Source organism: Mirounga angustirostris, unplaced genomic scaffold (assembly GCF_029215605.1).
Source record: "Mirounga angustirostris isolate CCGP_5_RB_7025 unplaced genomic scaffold, mMirAng1.0.hap1 SCAF_2, whole genome shotgun sequence".
Taxonomy (NCBI): domain Eukaryota; kingdom Metazoa; phylum Chordata; class Mammalia; order Carnivora; family Phocidae; genus Mirounga; species Mirounga angustirostris.
Genome location: NW_026991710.1, coordinates 81046529 through 81060983, shown reverse-complemented (window position 1 = coordinate 81060983; position 14455 = coordinate 81046529). Strand labels below are relative to the sequence as shown.

The window sequence follows — 14455 nt, the reverse complement described above, 5'->3', positions numbered from 1 at the left end:
GACGTTTCACTTATCATGTGCCCGGCCTCACCGAATAACCTCCTGCTTTATTTCACTTAATTTTCAAAATCTCCTAATAAGATCCGTTCACTCAATTTGCAGTTGAAGACATTGAGGCCTAGAGAAACTAAGCAACTCGCTCAAATAAGCGGGAGAATCAGAATTTGAACGTGGAGTCTGTGCTGTCGGGTCCTTGCCCGCCCTGTCACCAGATAGCCTCTCCGGAGCTAGAGAGTGGTAGATGTCCTGTATTAGCTTATAGCTTCTACCTTGGAAGCTGATGGCAGAACAAGGAGCAAGCCACGGACAGGTGGCTCACAGAAAGCCCCAGCTTTGGGACCATTTGAATGGACTCTGATACTCCCTACAAACAGATGTCAGCATAAAGACTAGAAGAGCAAATCCAGTCCCTTCATCGGGAGAGGTTTACGCAGAAGTGTACTAAGTGATGACAGTTTCTCGGGCAGCACCATACCTTGGTGGAGCCCTGATTTGGTACCGTGTGAAAGACGTGGCAGCTTTACCGGGGTTATGAATTCCGATTTCTTCTAAATGGTTGGCAGTTTAGCAGGTCCTGTTTGCCAAAGCCATCGAGGCTTTTCTTGCAGTTATAAGAAAGAGTGCCCAGCCCTTTTGCAATTGGGAATATTCTGCATTTGTGTGCCATCTACTATGAGATTAAAGCTATTTGTTCTTATTTCTCCTCTTATATGATAGAGTTAGCAAGGATACTCATTATTCTGAGCATGCATGACAAAATTATTAATTGAAATTAAGTAAGTTAATTTATAATATTTATAGAATTTATGTATTATGACTTTAAACAAATATGTCATTACTGTAAATAATTATTCATTATAATTAACAAATTTAATGATAACAGAAGGTAATTAAAGGTAACTAACACCGTAGAGCTGTGATTTCTCACATCCACGTGTATTTTTTTCTTCTTTTGGGCATTTTTTATTTCCCTACTTGTATTCTGGTTACTTATATATGTCCCCCACTGTATTTTTGGCACCATTAGTCAGGAACTATAACTTCACTGTACATCCAGAATTTGTATCTCAGTGGTATTTTCCCCAGTTATGTCGAGTTCGTTTTTTGTTCCTCAAGCACACCACTTCTAAAGAATTTTGGAGATACTTATTTTATGTGTCTGAGTTTCCCGATCATAGCAATGCCTTCTGTTGCTTGTTTCTATTTCAGGGCTTTGTAAATTTGCTTTAGAGCAGGGTTTCCTAAACCAGACACTGTGCCACCTCCACAATTTTTGCCGAATAGATCCCCTGTACCATTAATATTTTCCTTAAGTAAATTCAGGACTTTATTTTGTTAATATTTTATTTATTTATTTGACACAGAGAGACACAGCGAGAGAGGGAACACAAGCAGGGGGAGCGGGAGAGGGAGGAGCAGGGAGCCCGATGCGGGGCTCGATTCCGGGACCCTGGGATCATGACCAGAGCCGAAGGCGGACGCTTAACGACTGAGCCACCCAGGCGCCCCTAAATTCAGGACTTTTATCTAAAATTTCATTTCTGAAGGAACTATGTAACTATTGCAAATGGGAAACCAGAACCACTTGCTTTAAGTTGTAGAAAATTTATACACTGCCAACAAACTCTGGCTTTATAGACTTACCTGCCGCCCTTAAGTGAAATAAGGAGAGAGAGAGGGAGAGAGTAGCAATTACTGGCGAAGCATTAATCTGAGCACCAGATTAATGGCACTGGCACCAATCGGAGACTTTATCCTTGATGTAATAAAATTAATTACAAAGAAGTTTTAGGGAATACTTTTCTTATGGTCTAATGCTGTCATTACTTAATGCCACTTTGTTTACTACCCATAATCATCTCACTTACAGCCATGGACCACTTTGGGAACATTCCTTCTAACATGGACCCCAAACAGAACACACCATCAGACCTAAATTCCTAATTGTTTGATTTTTGACAAGTTAGTTAATTCCTTTAAGCTTGATTCCTCCGTGTGAAAAAGGGATAATACATTGATATTCAAGATCACTTTGAGAATTATATGAGGTAATGTTCACAATGTGTCTAATCCTGTGCCTGGAGTTTATTAAAAAACATTAATACCTTAGGGTGCCTGGGTGGCTCAATCAGTTAAGCGTCCAACTCTTGATTTTGGCTCAGGTCATGATCTCAGGGTCCTGAGATCAAGCCCTGTGTCGGGCTCCATGCTGAACGTGGAGCCTACTTAAGATTTTCTCTCTCCCTCTCTCTGCCCCTTCCCCCCACGCACATGTGCTTTCTCTCTCTCTCTAAACAAAAACAAAAACAAAAACAAAAACAAACCAAAGCATAAATACCTACTGTGTGCCAAGCACACCTCTGGGGGCTCAGGATCTAGAAGAGCACATGACAGAGAAGGACTCTGCTTTCATGGAACTTACATTCTGTTGAGGGACAAATTAACCATGAACAACTGAACAAAAGAGCAAGGTCATTCGAGGCAATATTGAGAAAAGCTCTGAAGTAAATAAAATGAAGCACTATGAAGGATAGTGACTGGTGTTTAGGGAATACTAATTTCCTTCCTAATTCTCAACTCTATATGGTTGGAATTCCATATATGTGGAAAAAGAGGAAGGCTATTGAGAATATGCTTGTCCACTGAGATAAGCAAAGGGCAAAAGACGGAGAATGAATAACAATTGCAGTTTAAAACATAATTAAATACATGGCCCAAATTTTGAATGTCTGTACTGCTCTAAAACTTGCCTTCTTAAATTATGTGCTATAGAACGTATGATCCTCTCTTAGAAACAGAGAACATTTCATTGTTCCATGACATTTCATTGTCATGGAAATGAAATGCAGTTGGGGCTTTATCACTTACTTTTGTCAGGGTTGTGCTTTAAAAAAAAACACAACTTCAGGGGCGCCTGGGTGGCTCAGATGGTTGGGCGTCTGCCTTCGGCTCAGGTCGTGATCCCGGGGTCCTGGGATCAGGTCCCGCATCGGGCTCCCTGCTAGGCGGGGAGCCTGCTTCTCCCTCTGCCTCTGCCTCTCTCTCTCTCTCTCTCTCTCTGACTCTCATGAATAAATAAATAAAACATTAAAAAAACCCCACAACTTCAGAACTTAATGTATTGTGTGTGATGAGTTTGATTTTAGGGAAGTTAAGAACATTCTGTCACCAAGTTCAGGCCCCTAAATATACTTTCAGCCAGCAAATTCTGATTTGGGCAGGCCTCGGAAGTCCGCGAGCTGATGATGACAGAATGGGAATAATTAGGTTTTGAACCTAAAACAAAGGATGGATTTATATGGAGAGAATCCGTTCTGAGATTTCTGAGACCTATTATCTGGCTTGTGAATGATAAATGAACTCATTTGAGGCATTGCAGATTGACTTTGGAGGGCCAGGAAAAAAGTTGTCCTCTTTTCCAATTCCTTCATCTCTTTGCTCCTCTAGTTATTTGCAATGACTTTGAATCCTGTTGCTCTTACTGGACTCTGTTAACATCCTTCCGATGTCTACATGACTTAATTACTGAAATTAAGAATTTGAAGAATCAGTTAAGAGTATCTAGTTGGAGACAGGATACCCAATCAGGAAGTACAGAAGGCAGCTACTCTGCTCCCAGCGTCCTTCATTTCAGTCCTAATTGAATTCTGCTTTTCCTTCTCAAGTAACAATAAATCTTTTGATCTCTGTGAAAGAAGCAAAGATCAAGCTGATCCTCAGAATGAATCTCCTCCTTCCTCCACTTCTTCAAAGATCTACTTAAATTTGAGTGGCACGTATTTTTTTTAAATGTTTTCCAATGCAATTACCAGTCACAAAAGAAAATTACTTCCTTTATTATCATAACTGAAAAACACCATTTCTTTTTTCTTCCAGCATTTTCATGTTACATTTTAAATCAATGAAATTCATGTAAACTTAACTTTTTTCTCTGATAATTCATAGTAAGGGGCTTTCACAGTAATGCCACAAGTAGTTGCTTTTTATTTTCCTGTGTAAGAACCCCTACCACTAAAACAAGTCGTTCAGTGCTGTTCATAATCTCCTTTAGAAACATAATGACTTTTATCTCCCAGAACAGCAATTAAGAATATTTAACAGACTAGATGATGTAGTGGAAAAAGCTGTGGTCTATCTACTTCTGACCCCAGTATTTACTATTTGTCCTTCTGCAAGTGAAATCGGAATTCTGAATCCCAAATTCCATATCTGTAGAACAATATTTTATCCATCATTCTATTTGTTTTTTTTTTTAAGATTTTAAGATAACAGAGAGAGAGAGAGAGAGCACAAGCAGGGGGAGCAGCAGAGGGAGAGGGAGAAGCAGGCTCCCCGCCGAGCAGGGAGCCCAATGCAGGACTCGATCCCAGGACCCCGAGATTATGACCTGAGCCGAAGGCAGATGCTTAACGACTGAGCCATCCAGGCTTTCCCCCCTCCCACCATCATGCTATTTGGAGGGAGACTCAAATGTGGAAATACAAATGTGCTGCTTTTAAACTGCCAAGACCTCTACAAGTAAGTTTTATTATTACCACGGTGCTAGAAGAAAAACATGCTAGGGCTCATAAAGCCTAGCAGTGGTTAATCTCATTTTTTAGTGCTTACTTTATACAGCTACTTGCATTCATTTGAATGCATTCAAATGTCATTTTGAGAGCTCGAAATGTGCTGTATCAGTTCTGCTCTAAACAAATCCAGGAGATGACCACTGAGATTCCAAATGCAGCAGGAAAGAGCAGTTCAGATCCACCTTTACTTACCCACACTTCATCAGTCTTGACATATGTACCAAGGTACTCCTTTAAAGACTTCATGAAAATTTACTTCTAGAAATAATGACACAAGTGATACACCATCCATAAGGTCAATTCAGGGACAAATCTGTGTTAACATTTTGAGCTCAACCTGCCTCACATAATCCACTTCTTTCACTCATTGTCTCTTCCACCAAACCTACCATGCGGGAAAACCTCTGACACACAAAGCTCCTGGAGATTTGGTCTTTGTGGCTGTGTCATCTAGACAGCTCTCTGAAATCTTGATTAGTTCGGGGATTTCAGGTCTTTAGCAAATTGGAGACCCTTACAAGGCTGAAATCATGTTGCATTTTATTTGGTGGATTAAGGTGAAACTAAGTAGAGCTGAGTGAAGAAAAGATGTCAGAAAACAGAGCCTAATAGGTAATGAGTCACTGTGATGGTTAATTTTATATGTTAACTTGGCTATGCTATGGTGCCCAATAGTTTGGCCAAACACTAGTCTAGATGTTGCTGTGAATGTATTTTTTAGGTGTGATTAACATTTAAATTAGTAGGCTTTGAGTAAAGCAGATTACATTCCTTAGTGTGTGGGGGCCCCATCTAATCAGTTGAAGGCTTTAAGAGCAAAGACCAGTTTTCCATAGGAGAAGAAATACAGCCTCAAGACTGCAAAATAGGGTGCCTGGGTGGCTCAGTTGGTTAAGCGACTGCCTTCGGCTCAGGTCATGATCCTGGAGTCCTGGGATCGAGTCCCGCATCGGGCTCCCTGCTCCGCAGGGAGTCTGCTTCTCCCTCTGACCCTCCCCCCTCTCATGTGCTCTCTCTCATTCTCTCTCTCTCAAATAAATAAATAAAATCTTTAAAAAAAAAAAAAAAGACTGCAAAATAGAAACCTTGCCTAAATTTCTCATTTATCTGACCAGCCTGGAATTTGGGCTCAAGATTGTAACATCAACTCTTACCTGAATTTCAAGCCTGCCAGCGTGCCCTACAGATTTCAGACTTGCCAGCCTCCACAATTGTGTGAGCCCATTACTTTTTTTTTTTAAGATTTTAATTAATTAATTAATTTATAGAACATGCAAGCAGGGGGAAGGGAGAGAATCTCAAGCAGACTCAACACTGAGCATGGAGCCTGATGTGGGGCTCAATCTCATGACCTGCACCGAAATCAAGAGTTGGATGCTAAACTGACTGAGCCATCCAGGCACCCCATGTGAGCCAGTTTCTTACAATAAAGTGTATGCTTGTTTTCTCTCTCACCCCCCCCAAATAAAAGGGGGAAAGTAGATAATGTAAATTCATTCCCTGTGTAGTCTTTTCAAACTTCACCTACTTCTAGTTTTCCAACATTTGCTTCTTGCATCCAAACTAAGTATATAACTTGAAATTCTGCAGGAACAGAATTCTATGTTCGAGATAACAAGTTCCTAAATAAAAGGTGTGTTTTTTTCCTTCCAAATTCTAATATTATCTTAAGGGTAATACTTTCTGATCTTAAATTATAGCCATTTACAGATTTCCTTAAAATCCATGCATGTGTTTTGGAAAGCAATCTAAAACTTGCTGTGTATAAATACTAGAGCAATAATTCATGTTAATTCTGGGAGGCCTAAGACACCACTTTTTAAAGAAAATTAAGACACAGAAAGAAACTAACATTTAGGAGATTGGCACACAGTTGTTTGAAAAGATTAAGAGGAATGCTCACTGTGGATGTAGTCTGATGTTTGCACACAAACCAATCAAGAGCAAGCTGACCCAATTATCTAGCTATAACTGCGCTAGTCCCTTTGGGTGCAGAAGCCTGTGTTCTAATGAGAGAGACAAATCTAAAACCTACTACCTATTTATACCAATATTTTCAGGTTCACAAAACCTTTTGCCTCAGACCCATAAATAAAATAATAAAGCCAAAAAGTACAAAATAAATAAATAAATAAATAAAGAGGTGAGCTGCTTGTTCAAGGCTGTAAGAGTGACCAGAGCAGGGCTCCACTGGTTTACTTAACTTTCCCACTGGGTTAGCCCTGCTCTTGGTGGCTCCGGAAGGTGCCATGGAGGACCACCTGAGAACAATTGCGAAGTCAAGTTTCCTACTTCCTCATTTTCTAGAACTCATGGATTATGCATGTGTTATCCATTTAAAAGCATTTGAGGGTGGACAGAGAATTGCTGGAAAAAAAAAAAACAACATATATACACAGACAGGGGGGTACTTCAGTTTCAGAAAATGTAAAATTAAAAAAAAAAAAAAGATGTGCCTTAAAGACTACCTGTCACAAACATTACACGAAAATGATTACAAGGCTATAGAAATTCACAAGAGAAAATGCCAACATGACTGAACAAATCAAGACAGACTTTGTTGGGAAGCTGACACTCTATAGGTTGGATTTGGACAGGAAGAGAACAGGAGGAACCATCTAGGGGCAGCAACAGCATGAGCACATGTGTTAGAGTAGAAATGACAAACTGATTTTGGAAAACTTGAGAATTTTCCACATCTTCAAGTCCTGATTTCCTTTTGCTTAATACCTGCCTCAACTCATTTCTCTCTTCTTGCATTTTACTATGAGCAATCAGGAAGAAACAAACTCCTTTAAAACTTCCCTGAGAAATCTCCTCAGGTAAATACCCAATCTTATAGCTTGCAAGTTCAACCTTCCAGAAAACACTAGAACACTAGTTTAGCCAAGTTCTTTGCTATTTCATAACAAGGATCTCCTTTCTTACAGTTTCCAACAGCATGTTCTTCATTTCCATCTGAGATCTCACCAGAAAGATGTTCAACATCCATATTTCTAACATTCTGTTTCTGATTAGTTACATACTCTCTAAGAAGATAGAGTCTATCCCTGAAGCTCTCGCTTTTATTTCTGAACACTTACCAGAATCACCTTCAACATCTATTATTTCTACCAACAGTCCCTTCACAGCAATGTGGGCTTTTCCCAGCATGCCCCTCAAAACTCCTCCAACCTCTACCCCTTCCCCAATTCTAAAGCTGCTTTGACATTTTTAGGTATTTGTCACAGCAGCATCCTACTTCTTGGTACCAAAATCAGAGAGGAAAATGAATGAAATGATGTGTTGGTTTTTTTTTAAAGATTATTTATTTATTTATTTATTTATTTATTTATTTATTTATTTATTTATTTATTTATTTATTTGAGAGAGAGAGCCCACGAGTGAGAGAGAGCCAGGGAGGAGCAGAGGGAGAGAGAGAGAATCTCAAGCAGACTACCTGCTGAGCGGGGAGCCTCAGTCGGGGATACATCTCAGGATCCTGAGATCATGACCTGAGCCAAAATCAAGAATTGTATCCTCAGCCCGGTGAGCCACCCAGGCGCCCCTGAAATGATCTTTATTGAAAAAATATAAAATTATATGAATAGGAAAAAGATCTGATTAGTAATCCCAGAAAACATATAGGCGTGAAAAAAAGACATGAAACTAAAAGAATTAACTCTAGAATGTCCAAAGTTAAAGAATTAATAAACTGGAAGAATGAACTGAGAATTTTACTCAGGATGCAGTATAAAGAGAAAAATTGAAAGAGTTGTTTATATGGAGTGTTCTTTGAGAATCACCGTTTCATAAAATTTTAGTGGATTCTAGTAAAAGATAATAGAGGGATAGTGCAGCAAATTAGTCAAAGATATAATAGCTGAGAAATTTTAATATATATAAATAAAAATTGATAGAGAAAATACTAAACTTTAATTATCAATCCAACAAAAATTAGCCTGCATGAATAAACTAGGCAAGCCTCTAGAAAGTTTGATCAAGGTAGATGTGTACACACATAAAAATTAGGAAAGGAAGAAAAAAGAAACCAGGAGAAATCTCTGATGAAAGAAAAATACAAAATAAGGTGGTCAGTGTAACTCAAAGTACATTGTAACGACAATAAATGTAAATAGATTAAATCACTCTATTAAAAATCAGAAATTATCAGCATGGATATAAAAAAAATCAGTTATATGCTGCTTATAAGGCACACTGCTATACACACATGCACACAAACACACTCTGAAACAGAAAATATAAAAAGGAAAAAAAAGAAATACACTAAGCATATATGAACCAAAAAAGAGCTGGTGCAACAATATCTGTCAAAATAGAATATGAAGTCAACACATTAATGTGAATAAAGCAAATAAGCTATACTTCATGAAAAGGCTATAGAAGTTATAAATTTGTATTTGCCTAACAATATAGAGTTAAACAATAAAACACCAAAAGCCAACAACTACAAAAATTCAGAATTACAAAATAAAATTGAAAAGCTCATGTAAGCATAATGGCAAAATTTAACACCTCTTTCAGAAACCACATATTTGGAGAATATACAGAGAATCTGAGGAACGCATAGGACATAATTGTGAATTTACATATGCCTGCACCCAAAAGACAACACAACAGAGGATACACATTCTCCTAAAGTATGCATGCAACACATTAGATATGTATAAAATTAACTGTATACTCTCAGTCACAAAAAGTCATAGTTATTCAAACCATATTATCTAATTACTATGTAATTTATTTAGAAATTAACTACTACCACTAGTAATTAAAATCCTATAGGTTAGAAAATCTGAAAAAAACAAAAGCTTAAACAATGAGTAAGTGAAAAAATACTTCACAAAGAGAATCATAAACTGTAATGGTTTTATCAACAAACTAAAATATGAAAAATTTGTGAGATATAGATAAAGCAGTACTTAGAAGTTATGAATAGTCTTATTAAATATATTTACTAAATTTAAATGAGCTAGCATTTAATCCAAGAAGCTAGATGAAGAAGTGAAAACAGTAAGAAAGTTGAAGCAATAGAATGGTAAAAGCAAAACACAAATTAATAACCTAGGAAAAAACATTAATGGAGATGATTTTTAAAATCTATTTCTTTGAAAGCTAATAAACTAGGCAAGCCTCTAGAAAGTTTGATCAAGGTAGATGTGTACACACATAAATGCATTATCATATAATGGAATACTAGACGGAGTGAACCAGGTCATCCATACAGAGGAATCACAAAACCTATGGTAAAAAGATAAAATTGCTGAATGATAAGAATTTCTGTAGTTTACTTATTCATTTAACAATGTTTTGTATGTTTATATATACAAATTGTGTGTGTGTGTGTATACATGGGTATGTTGTGGATATTTATGTAATAAAGTCACCTCTAACATTTTCTTAAGAAGTGTGAAGCACATGGTGAAATGTTAGCATTTTTAAATCTTTCAAGAAATTAAATTAATATATGTGTGCTTGAGGTTTCTTTTTTCCCCCTTTACTCAATCCCATTCTTTCCTTCCACAGAGGTAATCACTATCCTGAAGACGGTGTTGTTTTGTTTTTTCTTTCCCAACTAGTTTTATATTTTTACATTTTGGAAAAACTCCCATTCTTACAAAGCAGTTTCTCTTTTTCCATTTTAGGAAATTATAACTTTCCTTTGACAGTTTGGTTTTCTAGTTGTTTATTTGACAAAGGAATGATACCATTTTTTAAAGATTAAGCCAACTAAATTAATACTGACATTTAGGCCCAGGACCATAAGGAAGCCAATTTTTTCTTAGCACCAGTTATGTTGTGGGTAAGTAAAACAAAACAAAACTGGAAAATAGAGTCACCATCCACTATAAATCTTCAGAGTATTACTGGCCCATTCGGCTAGCATAGAAAGAATTACAGAAAAATATAAAAGGTATCGTTCAGTGCTCTCTGAAAAGAAGTGGCTTCTTGTACTAATATATATTCCATTCACCAAATTCTTACATGTTGCTTTTGTGGAATAAACATTGAGTGATTATATATATATCCCACTTAATTTATCATGGTAATTAATCCCAACCATCCATGATATTAATTTGCTGATATTGGTAGCCTGTGAGTCGCTTTCTTTCTGGAATAAAATAGGAGAGTCATTCTAAGTACCTTTATTTTACTTCTGGAGATGTTTAACCTTAACTACATCACTAAGTGCAGATTGACTGATGACTACACACATCTTACTCCCAGGTACGGTAAAGGCCAATATCAGAATGTCTAATTGTCTTTTATTCATTCTAGATTAGGCAATTAAGTTCTTTTACAGTTTATCAGAGTTCCTAGGATCTTTTCCTCAAATTTAAGAAATAAATTGTTATTCTCAAGGAGACATTATGCTTGAGTCTCCTGAAGGAAATACTAACATTTATTAACCATTTTCCTAGGTCAGGAAACTCTTGAGTTGCCATTGACAAATAAGTTCAATTTCAGCTTTTCTTTACCTTCTGGTATTTCTAGCTCCTCTTCTTTTCAATTTTTTTTTTTTTAATATCTTCCTTGGCTTAAAAACTCACAGATGCATTGCCCAGCCATGTTTTTTTTGCCCCTTTTATTCTGGATTGTTGATATTTAGAAGAAATTTAATACAAAAATGCAATTATTCCCAAATGCATCACACCGATATCAGATTTTTTACATAATGAATAAAAATAGTATATCCCAGAACTTGTGAATAAGGCTGTGAAGTCATATCTAAAAAAATTGGTCAAACTGATGATGTCTTATTGCCACCCATTGAAATTCCATATGTGCTGTATTCTACCTCTTCAGTTTTAAAAACTTGCAGTTGCTACCAATATGTATAAAATCTCTACACCCTTCGAAAATTGAACATATTCATTCATATTTTTTTGAGTAGAAATTTAGCCAGGCATTAAAAGTAATATAAAACTAACACAAGATACAGTTGTTTACCACAGGAATTTGGATTTGCTGAATAATGTATGAACACACTGGCATAATTCCCGACGGTGCAAAGCAGCATAGGAGCCAATGGCTAGTAGGGGCAAGTGCTCATGTAAAGAACAATTAATTTGAGATCAGGAAGGCTTTGTGAAATTCTGGGAGTGGAGAACCCAGATGGCTACCTAGTTAGTGGGTGGAAACGTAGAGACCAAGGAGAGGTGAGAATTATAGTTAGAAAAGTGAGTGTGACTTATTCAGGGACCAGTAACATTTCTGACCTAGCTAAAGCAAAGGATCTACAATGGGAAAGAGTGAAGACAAAATCGATTAGTAGAGCAGGTTGCATTGTGGAGGATCTAAAAAAGGACATTTTTTTCTGAAAAAAAAAAAATTCAAAGATCTATTGATGGCTTCTTAGCAGGTGAGTGAAATGGTAAAATCTGTGAGTTAAGAAGAAATAAATTCAGAGCAATGTTTATTAATGTATGTTCCCAGGATCATTAATTAATGGGGTTACTCCAAAAGGGCCAAGTAATGTCAAATAAATGTGGAAAAAACTGGAGCATTTGACTTCAAAAGGAAAATATAGAATTTCCCTAACCTATTTGACCAGGGAACCCTTTCTAGGAAAACTGCTTGGATCATATATTCTATATATATTGATACCAACCTCAATCTATACATTGACATATGTAATAAATGTCCAATTCTGTGTTTTTAAATAGCTCGCTTGGTGTCTAGTTTGATTCTCTGTTCCCAGATTGGTAGAAATTCAGGATCTCTTAATTTCCCCCAGGAGTGTGTCTATGTTCCGGAGTCTTCTAGTGCCAGGGAGTTAGAAGGCTATGAAATGGCGAGGTGGCACTTATCTGCTGCTTTGGGTCATTGATGTATACTAGCATCTGCTGAGATGTCCTCACTGTTCTCTGGTCCTGGGGAATTGGTCAGTACTACTGTTGTTGAGACATGTCTTTCAAACCTGGTGGCTCTCTGTATTTCTTCCATACTATTCTGGAATTGATGGGAATACTTTTCTTACTGATCTGTTCCATGCTGAGGTATAAGAAACTCTATGTGGACCCACAGGGGCCCCGTCTTTCTTAGACAAGTCAGTTCGCTATTCTGTGAGGCCTTCCTGCTTTCTTTTGGCTTCTATCCAGGAAAAGGGGCAGATGTCCCATGTACCTAATGATTTTGGGCTTTTCCCATGAGATTTCCACCTAAATCTACTCTATGCCACGAGTGAGTTTTGTTTCCTAGAAAGCTAAATTTTTAAAACTCATAAGCAACAAAGGGCTCCCTTTTCCTCATGTTCTCCTATAGCTTCTATTCCCTGAGGAAGTGATTTAGTTGTCCGTAAGACAGCTTAAGACCGGAACAAGGATAGAGGCAAAGAATACCTGAGGTAAAAAATCAGTTATTATTTCAAAGATACTTCCTACCACACTTTGAATGCCTTTTAGGAAATGCTGATTATAATCCACTGAGGATTAAAAGCCGATGAATAAAAGGATATGTGTAGGGGCGCCTGGGTGGCTCAGTTGGTTAAGCAACTGCCTTCGGCTCAGGCCATGATCCTGGAGTCCCGGGATCAAGTCCGGCATCGGACTCCCTGCTCAGCGGGGAGTCTGCTTCTCCCTCTGATCCTCCCCCTCTCATGCTCTCTGTCTCCCATTCTCTCTCTCAGATAAATAAATAAAAAATCTTTAAAAAAAAAAAAAAAAGGATATGTGTAGTAGTGGTGCTGCCTTGAGTTTTGATTATCATGTGTGGTCTTAATAAATAATGAATGCCTCCTTGTCTTGTAAATCACTGTCTTTGGCATGGTGCTTTGCACAGTCCTCTCCCACATTAACTCTTGAAAAGCCTTTCTTGCTTCTGGCAACTCTTCCTCCACCACATACAGAAGGACAGGCTAGCTCGTTGAAGACATGGGGACCAGCTGAGAGCCAACACCAATAAACAGACTCCTAGGTTAGCTCCAGATGAGCTGCCAGCTGACTGCAGGTGCTCAAGTGACCTCAGCTGAGACCAGAACTGCTCAGATGAGCCTCCACTGAAGTGTTGATATGAATCATAAACAAGTAAAATGGTTGTCTAACCCACTGAGTGATGGAATTATTTTTATTGCATCAGTATAAAAATATGCAATACACTTAAATGCAACAAAGTACATAATATGAGATGGTAGGTATCAAAGACAGAGGAGATACTTTGTGGGAAGATTTCCTCAATATGGATAATATGAGATGAGGCAAGAAAAATTCAAATGGGATGAGCAAGTTCCTTGGAAGGGGCTCATTTTTCATTCATTGGAAAAACAGTTCATTTTATTTTCTATTTTATAGGAACTAAAGAAAACGGAAGAGTCAAGTGTCATTATGGGGATGGTAGCCTTCAGTGACTTAGAAAACTGTAGACAGGTAGCTGGGTGGAACCATGCCAGATGGGGTCTTCGTATCATTCTGCAGTTGTGCCTTTTTGTAAATCACTCTCACTCTCACTGGCTTGGATTCAAGAGGTGGATTTCCTGACACTACTGAAATGAAAAATAAACAGTTGTCTTATATAAGCATATTCTCAGACACTACACTAGATTTATCTTAATTCCTGATGACATGTATTATCCTAAAGATTTCCTCAAAGCAATGAGAAAAACGTCATAAAACCAAGAAATGTCAAAAATATAGAGGGATTGATGAGATGTGTCTCCAAGTTCTGAATCGAAAGTCTATTATAAGGTGGACTGCTACGAGTTAGCTGTGATTAGCTAGGCTCAAATATACTAGCTCTAGTCTCAGGGGCACTTCTCCTAGTCTTATTAATGGCTTTTTTGAAATTTATTTTTTTCCATCACCTTATTTAATCTTTACAACAATTCTAAGATTTAGACAATATTTTTAACCAACAATTTTAGAGAGAAAGAACTGATGCCAGTTCTT

The 14455-nt window shown here is 37.5% G+C and overlaps 1 protein-coding gene across 1 annotated transcript in view; it reads right to left on the bottom strand.

Annotated features, from left to right (window-relative positions):
* Positions 1 to 9547: 9547 nt before the first annotated feature.
* Positions 9548 to 14455, bottom strand: part of LOC135363533 (uncharacterized) — a 217677-nt gene continuing 212769 nt past the window's right edge. The window contains exon 69 of the mRNA XM_064584015.1: positions 9548 to 14052. Within this exon, the coding sequence (XP_064440085.1) occupies positions 13919 to 14052 (134 nt within the window). The 3' untranslated portion in view covers positions 9548 to 13918. The remainder of the gene's footprint in view (positions 14053 to 14455) is intronic.